The 20,288-nt window shown below is 40.9% G+C and overlaps 1 protein-coding gene across 1 annotated transcript in view; it reads left to right on the top strand.

Moving 5' to 3' along the window:
* LOC310834447 (vomeronasal type-2 receptor 26-like) overlaps positions 1-20,288 on the top strand; it is a gene marked incomplete at both ends in the record, with an annotated part of 194,507 nt that overhangs the window by 168,072 nt on the left and 6,147 nt on the right. Inside the window, 2 exons of the mRNA XM_083717934.1 lie at positions 18,521-19,387; positions 19,675-19,902. Coding sequence (XP_083574060.1) covers positions 18,521-19,387; positions 19,675-19,902 — 1,095 coding nt within the window. The remainder of the gene's footprint in view (positions 1-18,520; positions 19,388-19,674; positions 19,903-20,288) is intronic.

The raw sequence follows: 20,288 nt of genomic DNA, 5'->3' as shown, positions 1-20,288 counted from the left end.
TGGCCAAGAGGTTGCCGGACAGTTTCAACGAAGCCAAGTTCATCACCTTCAGCATGTTGGTGTTCTGCAGCGTTTGGCTGTCCTTTGTTCCCTCCTATCTGAGCACCAAAGGAAAGCAGATGGTGGCTGTGGAGGTCTTTTGCATCTTGGCCTCCAGCGCAGGTTTGCTGGGTTGTATCTTTGCCCCCAAATTGTACATCATTCTTCTGAGGCCCAACTTGAACAGCAAAGATCACTTAATTCTGAGGAGCAAATAGGAATCAACTTGTGTTGATGCTTTTAATTTTTGCATTGTTTGCTGGTATTTATTGGAAGAAAACCAGACAAAGTAATTCCTTTTATTTTTCAATTCATATCCTTTTCATCTTTTTCCTTCCCAGAAATAGCCTCCAACCTACATCTGTAATCAATAAAGCTGAGACCAATTTTTAATCCCATAAAGTTGTTCTGTCAATTTGTTATCCTGTCAATACACTGATCTTCCATACATAGGGTCCTAAAGGTATATCCCTTCATGGGGAGAGATCATCAGTGTGAAACACGTAACTTCTGCCGAGACTATACTTTATATATTTATTTATATGTAATCAGGAAAGGCTGCTGATCTCACAGTGCACTGTAGCTTCAAAAGCCTGTATAACGTGACAGAACGTCATGGACAATTCAGATGCTGAATGACATTTGTTACCCACTGGTCCCCCTCTGCCTAAAAAGGTTCTCTGAGTTTATCTTCTCCATGTAGGGAAGATACAGAGTGGCTGGACTGAAGAACATTTCAGCTCTCAGGAGAACCTACAAAAGCCCGTGCAAAGCGCTTTACAAGTGCTGATGATGTTCTGATAGTTCAGGCTTGCAATTTGTGTTCATGAAGCTATGGAAACCCCAACAACCAGCTCTTGGGGGACCTTGCATAGCTCCATATGCAGCACTGTGAGGCCCCAAAGATCAGCTGATAGCAGGAGCTTGCAGAGCACCATGTTTGCTGAGTTTCAGGCCCAATGAGCAGCTGATCATTCATGTGGGAAAAATGGGTTCTCTGTTGTCTCTGTGCTATCGGATGATGGAGAGGTATGCTGCCCCATCCCCATGTAACCTATGGCCCACATATGTCACAACCTACAATTTTTAGCACAAGAAAGTAGAATTAAGAATATTCATGATATGAAGAATACTATAGTATTCCGCCTTTAGACATACAGTGGCTCCTCTGGTTACAAACTTAATTCATTCTGGAGGTCCATTCTTGTCCTGAAACCGTTCTTAAAATGAGGCACACTTTTGCTAATGGGGCCTCCCGGTGCACATGCACCGCCAGCATGTGACTTCATCTCACATCCTGGGGGAAATTCACTACCAGGGGCACCTACTTCCGGGATAGCGGAACTTGTAACTTGGTGAGAATTGATTGTTATAGTAGTGTTTTAAGCATTTTAAAGCTCATAGAGAAAGATTCTAAATCACTGAATTCACAGATTTCTAAATCTAAACTTGATTACTGTATATTTGTCTATTTATTACATTTATATACCATGGTTCTCCTCCTCCCATTTCATCCTCACAACAACGCTCTGAGGGAGGTTAGGCTAAGAGGCTGTGATCTCCCCAAGGTCACCCAGTGAGCTTCATGGCTAAGTGGGGATTCGAACCCTGGTCTCCCATGTCCAACACTCTAACCATTACATCAAACTGGCTCTCTGCTGAAATTTATGGTCTGTCCATACGGTGTTAGTTAATGTAATGGAAAGCTGAAAAGCAGTTATTCTTTTACTATTTATTTTCTTATTAAGCAGTTTTCTCTTTTATTCTGATTCTCCATAAACTCTTATTGCTCTCCCTACTAAGGAGGACCAGCTGAGACTTTGGCTGTGATGTGATAAACATGCTCCCCACCCCTAAATCACTGAGAAGTTGATTAAGTCTCCTGTAATTATCAAAGAAATTACGATTATTCCATTGACTCTCTGGGGAGTTCCAGTAGCTGCATGAAAACTACGAATCAAGAGTTGCAGATGCTATTAATATCTCCTGTGGTGTTCAGAGCTTGGCCTTACACCAAGGTCTCTGTCAGACAGATCGCTCATTCTTTTCCCAGCAAAAATCTGGCTTTCATAACCATCCCAGTGAGACTTTGCTGCTCAGCATCACTCAGATGACAATGTGCAAAGAGATGAATTGTCACCTTAAAAATTCCTCTTGCTCCTACAATGCTCTGTGCAGGATGGTACTTTCCATGATGTTGGTGTCAGTGCTGCTTCCTCCAGATGAGTGCAAGGCTGCTGTTGCTCCGTGTTCCATCAGCGACCCTCTTCCTATTCTTCACAAATATTTCCAGTCTGGAGATGTTGTTATTGGTGGCATTATGTCTCAAATCTATATAACTTCAAGCATAGCCTTCAATGAACCTCCTACAACTGAACTCTTCGATGACATTCTGTAAGGAAGTGTGTGTGTGCGTCTCTGTGTGTGTGTCTGTGTGTGTCTGTGTCCGCTTTAAAACCATATTGCATATCTGTAATGAATATATTTCTGCATTTGACATATGATGAAGGTGATGTTCATTATACTAGTGGTCAAAATTGTGGAAAACTTTATGAAAAGCTGTATTTCTAAGGGTTAATGGCTCATAAGAACAGTATACCATTAGAATGAACCTCTGCAGTATATCATTAGAAAGAAAATCTAATACAGAATATAATGCCCAAAACTGTGCTGAATAGCCCTGACCTGAATTCAACAGAATATCTGTGGAGCTGATTAAAAAAACTTTTAGTCAGAAGCAACCAAAGAATAAAGCACAATTTTTAGAAACAATCTTGGTTTCACATTAAAACACCTGGTGAATTAAAATATTTGGTTTACTCCTTGGGTACAAATAAAATTTATTATTATTATTATTATTATTATTATTAGGATGCCACTGTAGAGCTGCAATTACAGCAAAAAGTTTCTATGCTAACATAAATGGTGAAAAGTTATGAAATACCCTCATCATGGTTTTCTGTGCATAACTTTTTGTTTGGCTACTTGCTTGCTTTGGTGATCACTTGTAGCTGAGTAAAATTTGACTTCCATTAAGATGGTTTTAACAGTGAGTCCATATGAGACTGTGGAGACCAATCCTGGATCCACACATCCTTCCACAGTGAGGACCTAGATTTCCAGGCGGGAGTTGGTCAGGGTGAGGGTTTGCCAAATGTGCCTTCCTCTTAGCACTTTTCTCACTTTCATCCTGAGTTCAACTGCCTTCAATGTCCTTTACACCTTTGGTAAAAGCTTTTCTCCCAGCCAGTATTTCCCAATTGTCTGTGTTTATACTACATTTTTTTTAGATTGGCCTTGAGGGAGTTTTTAAACCTCTTTTGTTGACCACCAGCATGATGCTTTTCATATTAAAGTTGTAGTTGCTTTGGAAGACAATAATCAGCAAAATGACCTGTCCAACAAGGTTGATTTGAAGAATCATTTCTTCGATACTGGTGATCTTTGCTTCACCCAGTACACTGACATTAATTTGCCTGTCTTCCCAAGCGACGTATAGAAAATTAAAAAGACACCGTTGATGGAATTTTTCAAGGAATTGGAGATGGGCATTTATAAGTGGTACCTGTTTCACAAGAATAAAGTGAGGTTGGTAGTACAATTGCTTTGTAAACAAGCATTTTGTTCTCTGTGCGAATGTCCCAGTCCTCAAACACCCTGCAGGAGAAAGCGCACTTGCAAACCTCAGACAGTGCAGGATTTTGGCATCAATTTCAGCCCTTGTGGAAAGATAACTGCCCAGGTAGGAGAAGTGATCAACACTTTCCAACGTTACACCACTGAGTTGGATTTGTGACGGTACATAGAGGTTGTTTTGTTCTTGTCGGTGAAGCACTTTGGTTTTTGGATATTGTATGTGTAGGATCAAGGTAATGGAAATAATAAATAGAGTTCGGGCAATAACACAACCCTGTTTAACACCTGATCCCACTGTGAATTGTTCACTTTGAGAGCCATGGTTATTGTTGCGGTCAATTGTTGTGGTCAAATAATCATGGAGGAGATGAATGATGTTCACAAATTCATCTTGGCAGCCAATTTTCTGAAGGACAGTCCATAGGGCATTACGATTCGCAGCCTTAGTCAGGTCAATAAACGCCATATACAGGGGTTGGTTTTGCTCTCTGCATTTTTCTTGTAGGTGTCAAGTGGTGAAAATCATGTCCACTGTCCCCCTAGAAGGTCAAAAACCATTTTGGGATTCAGGAAGGGTAGCCTTGGATGTTGTTAGGAGACGGTTTCCTAAGATCCTTGCAAGAATTTTGCCAGCCGCAGCTAATAAAGAGATGCCTCGATAGCAATTCCGCTTTATAGGATCTTGAAGGGCTTGATTATTATGGTATTAATTTAAATAATACTGATGTTATGAGCCAGAGATACATACATACTTTCCAGAATGTTTTCACAATATTGGCCACAGGTGTATGATGATTCCTACCAACTTTTTCCTTCCAGGAAGTTCTGAGAGATTAGGGCAGACCTGAAAACACAAACCCACTTCTGCAGTGTGTGATAACCTTTTTCTTCTTATACGGTAGGCTTATACCAGTGTTCAGTTTTTATAAAAAAAGTTTGCAAGGCAAAAAAAGGGAACATCCCCATTCACTTTCTTAAAGCTTTCTGCTTATTTACCATGGTGAGCTAAGGATTTCTTATTTAATATTTGACTTTAATCAAAGCTAAGTGGTAATTCATTCAGAATTAGAGGCGATTTTATTACAAGATTTTGGTAACCAAACTTTCTCTTCCTCCTCCGTAGAACAGAAATAGTAGCAATCAGGGCCAGGCCACCTGTGACGTGGCAGGAGTTAGATGTTCAGGGTAGCGAAACATCCACGTTTGTGTTTCAATATATCCATATATTTCTATGCTTGTGAATGTGAGTTGTTATGCAATATGTCGCTCTCCATACAGACCAATGACACAACTCTACCAGCATATCCTGGCTTTGGCATTTGCTGTGAAAGAGATAAATGAAAATCCCAAAATATTGCCCAATATCTCTCTGGGTTTCCACATCTATAACAACTATTTCAGTCCATGGTTTACCTACCAAGCCTCCATGGAACTTCTCTCTAGCCAAGAAAGACTCCTCCCCAACTACAAGTGTGATGTTCAGGAGACTCCAAAGGCTGTGATTGGGGGACCAAAACCTGATTTATGTCTCCACATGTCAACCATCCTGTCCATGTACAAGATGCCAAGAGTAAGAGGTCTGCATGGAACATGGGTCATCAATGAAAGCCATTTATAGTTGTTTCTGACCAGTCTCATTGGGTTGCATTCTGCTAACTGAAGAACAAAATATCAAGGGAATGGCAAATAGTGGGTATAGGTTGGTATTTTTCAATCAAAAATGCAGGTTGTGGAAAATATGTCTGCTTCAGTTCCACTCCTCCTGAAAAACTCAAGTGGAAGAATTCCTCATTGGACACTTTACTCCTGTGTAGGACTGTAACAAAATGTCTGCTGCCTGTGGTAGCACAACTGTATGTTTGCTATGCCTGCTGAAAGATCACTTATATATTTCCCAAGATAACTTTAACATTCCAAATCAACAGAAATAGTGATATTTGAATGTTACTGAAGCAGATCCCCCTCTGTTAAACTCTATAACCACCACAGGTTATCTAGCGTGTGTGAGGAAAAGGTCAACTTCAGGCAGAAGTTAAACAAATAAGGAAGATTTATTTCACAGAATAAAGTTGATAAGACAAAAGATGTATCAGGAGATAAAGTATCCTCACAACTCTACTTCTCCTTCATCAAACTTAGCCCTCCAGTTGACTCTTGACTGAAAACTCTTACAGTACTCTACACAATGCCATGCTATCTAAGCTCAGGGGCTCCTTTCTCTAGCTATAAACATTTTCCTCAGGGTGGCTCCACCCCCTTGCTGACTGGCTGTCTTGGTAGCCATTTACCTGTTATTTCCTTTATCCTCCTTTACATATGAAAGACAGCAAATTCTGCCGTAAACATAACTGCATAATACTTCTATTTGATGAAAATATGTTAATACCTTAGTATTTCCCAAAATTGCAGATTATAAATTAAGAGATATACAGTGGTACCTCGAGTTACGAACTTAAATCGTTCCGGAGGTCCGTTCTTAACCCAAAACTGTTCTTAACTTGAGGGGTGCTTTAGCTAATGGGGCCTCCCACTGCAGGCGCACTGCTGGCGCATGATTGCCATTCTCATCCCGGGGCAAAGCTTGCAACCCGAGGTACTATTTCCAGGTTAGCAGAGTTTGTCACTGGAAGCATTTGTACCCGAGGTACCACTGTAAACAAAAAGCTGAATCCCCCTCATTAATATGTTGAAATCTGCTTTTGAGTCTAACTGGTGTTTCAATATCATCATTTGTTATCATCTTTCCTCCCTTGATTTTAACAATGACCCTCTTCAGCTCATCTATGGCTCGTCTCCTGTGACGAATGATGACATTCAAGCCCTTTTCACCCACTGGATATTCCCAGATGGGGCTCAGCAATACGAGGGGATCCTCCAGTTACTGCTGCATTTCCGTTGGGTGTGGATTGGTGTGCTTTTTCTCCTTGGTGACACTGGAGAGAGATTTGTACAAAATGTTCTCCCCATGTTTGCCCAGAAGGGGATCTGCTTTGATTTCATAGAAAGTTTCCCTGAGGTTACCTCTTCTGGTGAGTTTGAAGAAATGGTGGAAGAAGGTTCGAAAACAATGAACATTATTGTGGGAAGCACTGCCAATGTTGTAGTTGTGCATGGTGAAATTCATACAATTATGGTAATGAGAATGATACCCAAACTTGCAGAAACAAATGATGTGCTAATGCAAGGAAATACAAAAGTCTGGATTATGACAGCCCAGATGGATTTCACCTCATTTCCCATTCAAAGAGGTTGGGACATCACATTCCTCCATGGGGCTCTATCCTTTGCAGTTCACTCTAAGGATCTTCCAGGATTCCAGAAATTTATTCAGATGAGAAAGCCTACCTTGGAAAAAGAAGATGGCTTTCTCAGGGTTTTCTGGGAAGAGGCATTTAATTGTGGTTTTAATGATTCTGCTTCAGAGAAGAAAGATGGCAAATTCTGCACTGGGGAGGAGAATATTGAGAGCCTTCCTGGTACTGTTTTTGAAATGAGCATGACAGCCCACAGCTACAGCATCTACAATGCAATCTATATTTTGGCACATGCTTTGCACACCATGCAGTCCCCCAAGTTAAATTGCAGAGCAATGGCAGGTGGAGCAAGGTGGAAACTTACAGATCAACAGCTGTGGCAGGTAATGTTGTCTTCCAGTTAATACAGATGTCTGTAATCAACTCTGGAGCTCAGCCAAAGGGGGGACTTTTCTTGAATACCTCTTCAGTAGGGGAAACTCATTCCTCTTTCCTATCAGGGAGGAAGTGGATATCCACTTAATGGTTAGGATAACATAATGGATGAAATTGTGCCATCACTTTAAAGTGGGTTCAGTTGTCCTTGGAATAGCAAAATATGGCTATAGATGGCTAGGTACACAATATCATGCTATCACAATTTGTACAAAGGCAGCCCAGTATCCCTGGAAAGTGATGAGCAGCTTATCTACACAGCTTATCCACCTGTTTGAAGGAACGTCCTGTCTAATATTTTTTGTGAAGTTCCATGAAATTTAGGCTAAGACTAACTGTAATTCTCAAAAGAACCACATCTTACCTTCACAATGAACATTACTACGATTAGAAGTATCCTTCACAAAACATTTAAATGAATATTGTGCTCCACAATGTTGCTCTTTTGTATCTGATCATGAGCAGGTCTTTTTTCAGTCAGAACTCGCTGGAACTCAGTTCTCTCTCCTCTCAGGGGGACTCCATTGCCATTCCAAGGGAACGAGGGAGGTGTTTGTGGTGAATTCCAGCACCTCTTTTTTCTAGAAAATAGCACAGCTCATTAATTCCTTTTTCCTTTTTAGCTCCATCCATTTTTGAAGAAGAGATTCATTAAAAAGAGAGAAAGAAAAACACTAACATACAACTTTTAAATGGACCACAAACTATAGGTCTTAAATGTTAAAGATAAGCACTCTATTTGTACGAATATTACTAATATTTAATTATTTTTGGCATCTTCATTAATTGCCTTTTTCTTCTTCCAACTTAGCTCCACCACTTTCTGGGAAGTATTTCATTTAATAATAGTGTTGGGGAAGAAGTTTCCTTTGACCAAAATGGGAAATTAGTAGCTGGAATTGATATAATAAATTGGGTCACATTCCCAAATCAGTCATTTCTGAGAGTCAAAGTTGGAACAATGGACCAACAAGCTCCCCCAGAAAAGAGGTTAACCATTCATGATGATGGTATCATGTGGCCCAACTGGTTCAACCAGGTAAGAATTTATTCAGGATTTTCTCTAGTTTTTTTGCAGAAGTGTCCCAAAACTGCCTCATTGCAACACATTGAATCATCAATTATCAGAATCAGACTCAATCTGTGAAGGAAATATAAGGCTGTAGCACTGATAAAAGGAAAGCTATCTTGTTTCTAGCTCTATCTAATACATGAAATACCTGAACTCGCATGGGGTTTGTTGAATGTCAAATGTTGCTGTATGTTAGCCATATTTGTAAGTCAGGAGAATGGTCCAAGAAGGTAAGACAAGAGATCATCGCCCTTCACAAAAAAGATACAAGTATACAAAAAGAAAGCAAAGGCCCTGAATGTTCCCAGAGAAACCATTGGAAGCATAGTTCGCAAGTTCAAAGTTAAAGGAACGGTGGTTAGACTACCAGGACGGAGCAGAATCTCAATAATTTCTATTGCAAGTATAAGTCAAAAATAATTCAGCAATTTCTATATGAGATAGTGACCCAATGAGCTTTCACCAGAACATTTTCTAATTTGATAAGAGATTGGCATGCTAATCTCTGAAGAAGTTCAAATACTTACCAGTATGGTTTTCATAAAGGCAAATGTACTGGAGTAATGATAGAAGTTCCAATGCTACAATTAGTGATGGATTTAAGATCATCTTCAGATAAAACAAAAAACCTATAGGAAGCTATTGCTTAACAGTCATTTTTACTATTTGAAGATAAGTCCCAAACGATTTCCTTCTTTCATTTATGAACAGGCACAACCCACTTCTCTGTGTAATGAGAATTGTCATGTAGGTTATAGAAAGAACAAGAAGGAAGGAAAGCCATTCTGCTGCTACGATTGCCTTCCGTGTCCAGAAGGGAAGATCTCAAACAAAAAGGGTAAGGAATAAATCACACGCTTTAATTTTACCTGTGCATCAGAAGCTCATTTCTCTAATGGGAAAACAGTATGGAAGTAGCACATATATATTCTGGCATCTCTTAGCTGCATTATGACAATTTGAGGACAGAAGACCTTTTTGTTTCATTGAGATTTCTTTATTTCTTTTTCTTTTTCAGACATGGACGACTGTTTAGAATGCCCTGGAGATCAATATGCAAACAATGAACAGGACGGCTGCCTCCCCAAAGACAAAACATTCTTGTCTTATGGAGAACCGTTGGGAATCAGTTTGGCCACGTTTGCCCTCTTCTTTTCCTGCATCACAGCTTTGGTGCTTCAAATATTCACAAAGCACAGAGATACTCCCATAGTTAAAGCCAACAACCGCAACCTCACTTATATTCTCCTCCTTTTCCTCCTCCTCTCCTTCCTTTGTGCTCTGCTCTTCATTGGCCAGCCTGAGGAAGTCACCTGCCTCCTTCGACAAACTGCTTTTGGCATGATTTTCTCAGTGGCAATTTCTTGCATATTCTCCAAAACCACCATTGTAGTTGTGGCTTTCATGGCTACCAAGCCAGGGTCCCGAATGAGGAAGTGGCTGGGGAAACAATTGGCCAGTTCCATTGTTCTTTCCTGCTCCCTTATTCAAGCCACAATCTGTAGCATATGGCTGGCCACTGCTCCTCCTTTCCCAGACGTTGACATGCACTCAGTGACTGAAGAAATGATACTAGAATGTAATGAAGGCTCCACTGTCATGTTTTATTGTGTCCTGGGATTCATGGGTTGGCTGGCCATTGTGAGCTTCACGGTGGCTTTCCTAGCTAGAAAGTTGCCTGACAGTTTCAATGAAGCCAAATTCATCACCTTCAGCATGTTGGTCTTTTGCAGTGTGTGGCTCTCCTTTGTTCCAACCTACCTGAGCACCAAGGGCAAATACATGGTGGCTGTGGAGATCTTCTCCATCTTGGCCTCCAGTTGTGGGTTACTGGGCTGCATCTTTTCCCCCAAATGCTATGTTATTTTACTGAGACCTGAGCTGAACAGCAGAGAGCAGCTAATAAGAAGATAGTTTTAAATAATCAAGAAGTCTGAATCATGCTTGTAATTCTAGGTTTTTTTGCATGTATGTAATTAGAAATCTGGGATACTCATTGTAGTAAGGTTAGTACTTCCCTAGTAGCTGTTGCTTTAATTTCTGGGCCCGTTGGCTCCAAGGGCGTGAGAGGACTACCAAGGGAAAGGAATTGTCGGGCTAAATTGAAGGTTTAACACCTGTGTTCAAAGCTATGAGACCATACCCTCTGTAATGTTATCTATCCTTGATTGCTTGAGAATGTGCATCTGCCTATGCTCCTCTAGTCCCCATGGGAAGGGAGGAAACACCTTGATCTAGGTTCTGAAGGCTTAATTGGTTCAGCTGCCACAAATTAGAATTATTAGCCCACAAGCTGATCATTGGAGAATTCAAATGTAATCAAGGGTTCTGATTGGGCTTGGGGGTTTCAGATTCCACGTGCAAATTATGGATAAAAGTTCTAGAGAGTGTTTTGAAAGCGCACGCTCTGCTTTTCGCAAAGAATCGCCCGGCTGCTGATGTCCACCAAAGCAGCCGTCTTTTCATCCTTTTGTGCTTTTGCATTGAAGATTTTCTGAGACCTTTGGAAGCGGATTTCTGAAAGACTTTAACTATCCTAGCTTTGCCTTAGAGTATAGAAGTGAGTATATAGTCAGCTATAATTTACAACGTTCTTATTTTTCTGTAGTTGTAATTTACCAAGAGATGTGCCTGCTTATTAGCATGTTCTCTATGTTTTTAAAATAAAATTTAAGAAAGAAATTTTCTTGTGCATTGTGTGTGCCTATCCGGGGGAATGGCTAATTCCAACGCCTAGACTTCTTGTTTGCGCTATATCAAAGGATTTCTGCCTGCAAGTTTGTGGAAGCAACTTGTAGTTTGGGGGTTAGCCGGTAACAAAGGAGCACAGCTGACTCCCTTGAGCTGTGGCTTCTGGTAACCCTGGGTTGAGGGAGTGGTGGCAGCCTTACCAGTTCAATTTTGGCCTGTTTCTGGAAAAGTAAACGGGCTTGCCAGCCTTGCTCCAGACGCCTCCTCTGGCTGGAAAAGCAGAGACAGGTGAGGGAGGGGCAAGCAGCTGGGCACCCGATTACTACACTCGTGTCCCTAGAAATTAAACAATCAACAAGTAAACAAATAATTGAAGAATTAACAAGTAAACGATAAAAACGATCTGGAGCAGCTCCAAGAATTCCTTTGGGAGAAACTGTGAGGACACAATCAGGAAAGTGGTGAATTGCTTAATTACCGTATTTTTTGCTCTATAACACGCACCTGACCATAACACGCACATCGTTTTTAGAGGAGGAAAACAAGGGAAAAAACATTCTGAATGAAACAGTGGATGTATCATTTTTGGGCTTCATGCTGTGGCCACAGACATGTGATCTGATGGTGAATTTGGGGTGACCCAATGCAAAAAACCTGAGAATCCCTGTGCATCCATGGTTTGTAACCACGTTTTTGCACCATTGCAGCCCCAGGCAACAGTGGGTGCGTGATTTTTTTGGTGCAGGCTGTAGCCATGGACATGCTATGTGATCTGATGGTGAATTTGGGGTGACCTAATGCAAAGATCCTGAGGATCCATGTGGATCCATGCTTTTTAACCACGTTTTTGCACCATTGCAGCCCCAGGCAACAGTGAGTGCGTGATTTGGGGGGGGCAGGCTGTAGCCATGGACATGCTGTGTGATCTGATGGTGAATTTGGGCTGACCCAATGCAAAGATCCTGAGGATCCATGTGGATCCATGCTTTTTAACCACATTTTTGCACCATTGCAGCCCCAGGCAACAGTGGGTGCGTGATTTTTGGGGGGCAGGCTGTAGCCATGGACATGCTATGTGATCTGATGGTGAATTTGGGGTGACCGAATGCAAAGATCCTGAGGATCCATGTGGATCCATGCTTTTTAACCACATTTTAAGTGGGGAGGAAAGGAAAAACACAGAACGGACAAGGAGCACGAGAGGGGTGTGCAGAGAAGCAGCTGGCTAAGAATGCAGGAGAGGGGTATAACTGGGAGGGAGGAAAGGAAGGCAAAAGTTTTCTCTCACCTACCCACCCAAGCCAGCCAGCTCTCACTCTCTCTCTCTCTCTCTCTCTCTCTCTCTCTCTCTCTCTCTCTCTCTCCCTCTCCCTCCTGCATGTTTTCCCCTCTGCTTGCCTGGAGGGGAGGGGCTTTCCCTGCTCTTTGTTCCGTTTGAGCAAACACAGCAAGGAAACAGAGGAGGGTGGGCAGTAAGACCCTGAGGCAGAATGCAGGAAAGCAGCCACTTCCTCTTTTCAGCTTTCCCTTCTAGGAGACGCGCGATTTTTGCCTGCTTTTTTTTTGCCTCCCCTTGCACCATTTGGCTCCAGGGACCACACATTCGCTCAATAACACGCACAGACATTTCCCCTTCCTTTTTAGAAGAAAAAATCTGTGTGTTATAGAAAGAAAAATACGGTATTTCCATCACTGCCACTGATGAGGATCAGTAATTATTCTGTGGCAATGCTTTTGAGCACAAGTAGCCTGGGACATTATCCTGTCTGCAACAAAATGATATCAGTCAGTTAACCAGCTATCTAACAGTTCCCTTATTTAACCCACATTTTACCAGCTTCCTCACATGAATATCAGGGAGGGGAGGAGCCTTACTGAAATCAAGATACACTATGTCCACAGCATTCCTCTGATCCACCAAGCATGTAACTCCACTAAAAAAGGAAATGTGATTCATCTGACATGACTTATTTTTGAGAAATCCACGCTGGTTCTTAGAAGAGTTTGGATCTGATATCCTGCTTCATCACCACCCGAAGGAGTCTCAAAGTGGCTAACATTCTCCTTTCCCTTCCTCCCCCACAACAAACACTCTGTGAGGTCTTAGTAATCATAGCATCCTTTTGTAAGTGCTCACAGACTGTCTGTTGAATTATCTGTTCTAGGATCTTTCCTGGTATCGATGTCAAGCTCACGAGCCAGTAGTTTTAAGAAAAACACTGGGGCCTAATTTAAATAGTGGAGTGTTTGGTATCAGGTGGGAGGGGCTTGTGTGTTCTGCTCCAGAATCAGCCCCTCCCTTCAGGGCTTTCTATTGAGTTTCAGTTAAGAGGGACCAACAACAACAACAACAACAACAACAACTTTCTTCTTCTTCTTCTTCTTCTTCTTCTTCTTCTTCTTCTTCTTCTTCTTCTTCTTCCCCAGAGTTGCCTTATGTTGTTGTATTTAGTTTCCCTCATTATGTTATTTTCTTACAGTTTACTTTATGATGAAAGCTTAGCTTACATTTATGGGAGCAACTTACTTTTTCTCAAAGAGAAATAAACTCTGCTGAGGATATTGAATATTTACAGATAAATTGTAAATAGATAAAAACATTAGCAGGGTTATTTTTATAACCTGCAGTTTTATAAGACTATATATTTACAGTAGATAATTAAATGAACAAGTTAAGTGAATTTGGATATGCAGAAGATATTTAAAAAATATGAAGGAACTGCAGAAAGAGAGGGAAGGAAGTCCAGTTTTGAAATGCTAAATTGATTGTAAAACTAATGAAATGTTTAAATTTGAAAAGTATAAATTAAAAGCCAGAAGGGGGGGGGGGGGGACTCTGCTGCGGAAAGATGTGGCATGTCCTAAACTTGGGTGAGTGAGGGGATATTCCTGGTGTCCCAGGAGGATTGGTTTTGTTAATCACCGCCCACCTCCACAACAGTAGATATGAGAGGGGAGGGGCAAAATGGCCGCAAGCCAAAATGGCCGCAAGCCAATGTGACCTCATCCCCTTCCTCCCTCTTGCAACATCCTGTTGGATGACATTCCCCCATCAGATCTCACAAGGAGACGGGGAGGTCCAAGTGCATCTCCCCCATGGCTCTCTTGCCCCACTTTGCCAGGTAAAGATGCCCCAGGTGCAAGGGGGCCCAGAGTGAGGTTTATGCCAACTATGAATTACCTTTATGTGAACTTAACTCGTTCTTGGCAGAGGCAAGACACATTGAGCAAAATTTCACTGGCAACTAAGAGATAATAATAGCTGCGAAATTCAGGAAAATCACTTGGAGCAATCTCGTCGTGCTGGTTGCAACTTCAAAGGCATAAACACATGATAATAATCACTATCATTGTCAAAATTGCTGCTTTCCCCTCTCTGATGCAATGGCACCCAGAGCCAGTAAGCAAGACCAAGAACAAACATTTCAAAAGAGGTATAAAACTCTTGTGTTTGTCAGAATTGGATCTAGGAACAGGTAGGGCTCAGACATCTTTTGTTATTACCCTAAATTTTTATATGTTAGGTTTGGCTTCTACCAAGTTATTCCAGTATGATTTCTAACCAGAAATCGTGATACCATGATCATATTTGTTCCTCGTACTTTCTCTTCCTTGCTGAGTTCCACACCACATATTATTCCTGTGGAAAACTTCACCTCATTCAGCAGTATGAAATAATAGAGATGCCCTGAAATGTATTGTCTGTTCATCTGGGCAAACAGATTGAGAATTCACATGGTTATAATTTTGGCATCTTTGCACACCAACAGAATGTTTTATCATTTAGTTTAATTTTTAAAGGAAGAAAGCAACAACAGCATTGCAATTCATACTCTCTGTCAAAGGATAAAAGCAGACTATTTGGAAACACTGATGAACAAGGAGCTATTATTAGGGTGCCAGCTTCCCTAACCAGCTGTACTTTATATTCATGCAGCAGCAATATCACCCACCATTCAATTGGGACTGGAGCAAAACTGATAGCAGTTGCATAGATTGTTACACTCAGAAACATGGCGCTGCATCTTTGGAGGGACAGTTTTATGAACAGGATCTTGCTGGTGGTAGCCTTCCTTCTTGTACTGCTGTGTCATACTGCATGCAGCACACATTTTATTAATTTCAGCATGTTTGAGGATCCCCTCCCTATTCCTCATGGTTTTTATCAGCCCGGAGACCTTCTCATTGGTGAGATTGTTTCTCAAGTCTTATTCCACTCTAATACCCCATCATTCATGGAGCAGCCTTCACAAACGATGATTGACGATCCTTTGTAAGACACTCGTATTCTTCTTCGTATTCCTCTTCTTCTTTTCTCCTCTCTCTCTCTCTCTCTCTCTCTCTCTCACACACACACACACACACACACACACTTGGTGCAGGTCATTAAGGAATGCTGTGCTTTATTTTAAGTGAAAGAAATGTGATGTTATACATCATTTTTGATACAATTTGTAAGATTCCTTCAGAAGCCAATTGAAAATGAATGATCCCTCTGTTTTGTTTTCCTCCTCTAGGAAAAAAACACTTGGTGGTTTATACCCCTACTCACTTTTACCACCGAACTCCTGGTGTTTTTAATTTTCAATTTCTTAGTGCCATACTAAAAAGATAGCACAATGTTTCTTTCCCCTCTTGTTTTCTGACATCTAATTTGCATATCTTTCTCTCCCAACCTGCAAAGAAAGAAGTTGGGTTTATTGCTGTAACTAGAGACACACTGGAAAATGCACTAGAGAAGGACCCTTAATAAACCTGACTCTCTGAAAGAGTATGCGTGAGATACATATTTACCTCTATAGAAAATATTGTCCCTAACTTTCAAATGTTCATGTCTTCTTCCTACTTTCAAATGTTTAAACGCACTGGAAAAGTATTACAAAAGCTTATGCTTGTATAAAATGGATTGATAGTACTGTCTATAATCCTGTGCAATTAAAAACTACACATCAATCTTGGAAGATGCAGCTGAGTGATGAGGAAGAGTGAAAATTTGCTTTTAATGTGATTGTTACTTTATTAACTCTCCTTACAGTTCAGTCCCAAAGAATTATCAGCACATCCTGGCCTTAGCATTTGCTGTCAAGGAGGCAAATGAGAATCCCAACATCTTATCCAATATATCTCTAGGGTTCCACATCCTCGATAGCTATTATGCTGCCAGGATGACCTATAAGGCGACAATGAACCTGCTTTCCACACAACATAGGTTTGTCCCCAACTTCAAGTGTGACAACCAGAACAATCTGATAGCACTCATTGGAGGGTGTATCTCTGAAATCTCAGCCAACATGGCCATTTTTTCAGCAATCCACAAGACTCCACAGGTAAGCTGGGTGGATGAGATTTCACAACTGTGGCACACTATCCAGATTTCAGAAAATTCAGAAGTGTTCATGTTATTTTGGTTTATCCAATGGGTAACATGCAATTTAACCATATAGGCAGATGGATTCTGACCACATCAAAAAACTATACTCAAAGAATGCTCATTGATGGTTCCCCATTAAAGTTAGAAGGCATTGAAACTGGGATGCTTCAGGGCTCTGTCTTGGGACTCATCTTCAAAATTTCTGTCAATGACCTAGACAAAGGAGACCATCCATATAATTCATCAGTGACAAAACCTGAGAGGGAAAGGGGAAACTTTGGATGACTAGAATAAAATTCAGAATGATGTTGATGCAGTGCAAATCTTTGCTGCAAGTAATATAAGGAGATCAAACAGAGACATATGAAACATACTTCTTTTAGGATAAAGAAACCCACAACAACACCTAAGGATAACACATAATCAAAAGTGAAATATAAGCAAACAACGTAATGCGGTTGCAAAAAGGCTTAGTGAAATTGTAGACTGCATTAATAGAACCATACATTCCGTGTTGTAAAATATAATAATTCCACTTTATTTTGCACTAGTCAGCATCAGGTGGAGTGCTTTGTGCGCTTGTCAATTGTGTAGCAAAAGAAGGAAGAGATTGAGAGGAGGGTAACAGTGATGATCAAAGGTACACAAAATAATATTAAATATTTGAAGAAACAGTGTGCAGAACAGGAGACTAAGGGGGAACGTTATTGTGCCATATGTGCAACAATTGTGGTGCCCATTTGTGCAGGTGGGGCATCTGATTGGCAGGGGGTCAAATTAAGTGAAGCTAATGGCAGACAGATTTGTCACCAAACTCACAACCACATTTTATATCCCATGATTCATTATCGCTTCTCGGCCTTTTGCCTGAGATCAAGCGTGTACTGTGGTTCATTAAGGGTTATAGTGCTTGCTTGTTTTTCAATCATATCTTTCTAAAACAATAATTAAAAATCACATTATTACACGTTGTGTAAATGCGTAAATAATAGTTTATTTGAAAAATAGTACAATGGGTATAGTCGGAAGTTTCTTTTCTTTGCTGACTGAAATATGAGATATTACTATGTTTTTTACTCTATTTTATTCTTTCTTTTCTGTTCTGTTCTTTTCTTTTCTTCTTTTCGTCCAACCCCCTTTTTCTTTTTTGCTTTCTTTTTGTTCTTTTTTATGTATACTCTCAATAATTTCTGTATTTGTTTGCTGGTATTGCATGCATTTTAAGACTCTGCTTGTTCAATAAAAAAAACCATATTGTTACTAGTCCCTTTTTACAGCAGCTAATATGGTACATCTTTTGCATATATAATAATTTCTGAGCTGCATGCTAGTTCTCTTGGGACTGCGCAACTTCTTCCTGGCTACACATTTTAAATAGCCCTGCTGCCCGAAGCCCAGATTGCTGCTGGCAGTCTTTTCAAGCAAATACCAAGGTCTGAGGATTTCTGATTATCTTAAAGTTGCCAGACGTGAGGAAAGATGGCTGAATGGAGGATTGCCACACAATCTTCACTGGGAATTGCCATCTCTGTGGAGGAAGGTATTGCTTGGAGAAAACGTTTTTCTGCTTGGAGATATAGACGCCAACTTGAACAAAAAATTGAAGGGTCCCCCACCTCACCTCACTTGCAGATAGCTGAAGCCTGGATTTCTATGGGCTGTTGGAAGAGATGGCCTACAATCACTCCTGCAACTCTATGATTCAAAATAATGTATTTTTTGCTGTATAAGACGCACCCAACCATAGGAAGCATCTAGTTTTCAGAGGAAGAAAACAAGGGAAAAAATCTCTCCATCTCCGAGCGGCGGCTCTCCAGCGAAGCGGAGGAGGAACAGAGCCCCTTCTATTTCTCCTCCCGCTTCGCTGAAGAGGCACTGCACAGGTCTCCCTCTCTGTGCAGCGCCATTCGCTCCATGAGACCCACATTTCCCCTTACTTTTTAGGAGGAAAAAAGTGTGTCTTATGGAGCAAAAAATACGGTAATTGTTAAACCCTTCCAATACGTATATGTTTTATTTCAGCTCACCTATGGATCATTTTGGCCAGAGCAAAGTGTCAAACTGCTGTTGCCATTGTTGTACCAGATGGTCCCAAATGAAGGCCACCAGCAAATGGGAGCTGTGTGGTTGCTTCAGCATTTTGGATGGACATGGGTTGGACTTGCTGCTGTGGATGATGACAAAGCAGACAGGTTTCTGCAGGCAATGGTGCCAATCCTCTCCCAAAATGGTATCTGTCATGCCCTCATAGTAAGAATCCCCAAATGGAATTATGTGGACGAGATGATAGACTATGCTTTCCAACACTTGGAAAGTTATATTACTTTGTTTGAGAGAAAACCCAGTGTATTTTTTATTTATGGAGAACACCCGTGCTTTCAGGTATTGATAACAATGCTGTTTGTAGCACCCTTAATTGGCATTTCACCTGTGGGTAAAGTGTGGATTTCTACATCCCACTGGGATTTTGCAGCACACTCCATACAGAAGAACTGGGATATACAAACCTTCCATGGTTCCATATCCTTCACCGTTCACTCAAATCAGCCATTAGGATTCCAAAGGTTCATTCAAATGTTAAGACCTTCCTGGGTCAAAGGAGATGGCTTTATCCAAGACTTCTGGGAACAGGCATTCGACTGCTCATTAACTGTTTCTGAAGGGAGGGAGAAGGAGGAAGATAAAAAGAAAACCTGCACTGGGGAGGAGAAGCTGGAGAGCCTTCCTGGAATTCTGTTTGAAATGAAAATGACAGGCCACAGCTACAGTGTTTACAATGCTGTCTATGCTGTGGCGCATGCTTTGAATGCCTTATACGAATCCAGCTCCAGGTGGAGAAGAACAGCAGGAGGAGAGAAATTGGTATTTCAAAATGTGCAACCATGGCAGGTAACTACAACCCAACACTTTTTCTTTGTAAAGACAGCTAGCTGTAGATCAATCAGTGAAAGGAACTGTCTGCTTGAATAATTCATTTAATCCAAAAATGTTTGCGGCTGTATTTCTATTTCATTTTGGATCACGGTCATTCATATTATAAAATAGTGGCTGTTTAAAATTGAGACAAACAGAAGGATTAGAATGTCAGGTAGATAAAGTCACCAAAAAAGTATGATATAAGCCTTTGTGACACTCAATGAAATCATTTCAAGACTTCATCTGCTTTTCCAATCTAGGTCCATCTCTTTCTGAGTAACATCTTATTCAATAACACTGCAGGAGACACTGTGCATTTTGATGACAACGGAGAATTAATGGCTGGTTTTGACGTCACAAACTGGATGATGTTCCCCAATGGCTCAGTGGTTAGAGTCAAAGTTGGAAGACTAGAACCGCAGGCTCCTCCAGGCAAAAAGTTAACCATTTATGAAGACCAAATTATATGGCATCCAGCTTTTAATCAGGTGAGATACAGCTGGAAATACCTGATTATATTAAAAGAGAAAAGCTCAGTGTTTGCCAGTGGGTGATTCTACCTGCTCTTCGTGTCCTGAATAATGCAGGGTTGCAATGTTTTATTCCTTCCCTTATTTGCAGCAATGCAATAAAAGGAGAGTTCAATCTTTCAAGTCTTTTTGTTTGTTACCATTGGCCATTACAATAGAAATCGAAAAAGTAACAAGACCCTCAAAGATTATGTTAAACTATATCAGTGTTCAGAACTGCATATTACCCAACCTTAAATTTGTTTAAAACCGAAGACTCAGTTTCCTGGGATCGAGAAATGGGGCATTTGGAGAGGGTCTCTCTCATCCAGTTCCCCCAAATTTAGTTTCCTCAGATAATTCAG

Source organism: Podarcis gaigeae (genome assembly GCF_964106915.1).
Source record: "Podarcis gaigeae genome assembly, chromosome: 16".
NCBI classification, from domain to species: Eukaryota; Metazoa; Chordata; class Lepidosauria; order Squamata; family Lacertidae; genus Podarcis; species Podarcis gaigeae.
Note: the sequence above shows the minus strand (reverse complement) of the source record. Positions and strands in the feature narration are given on the sequence as shown.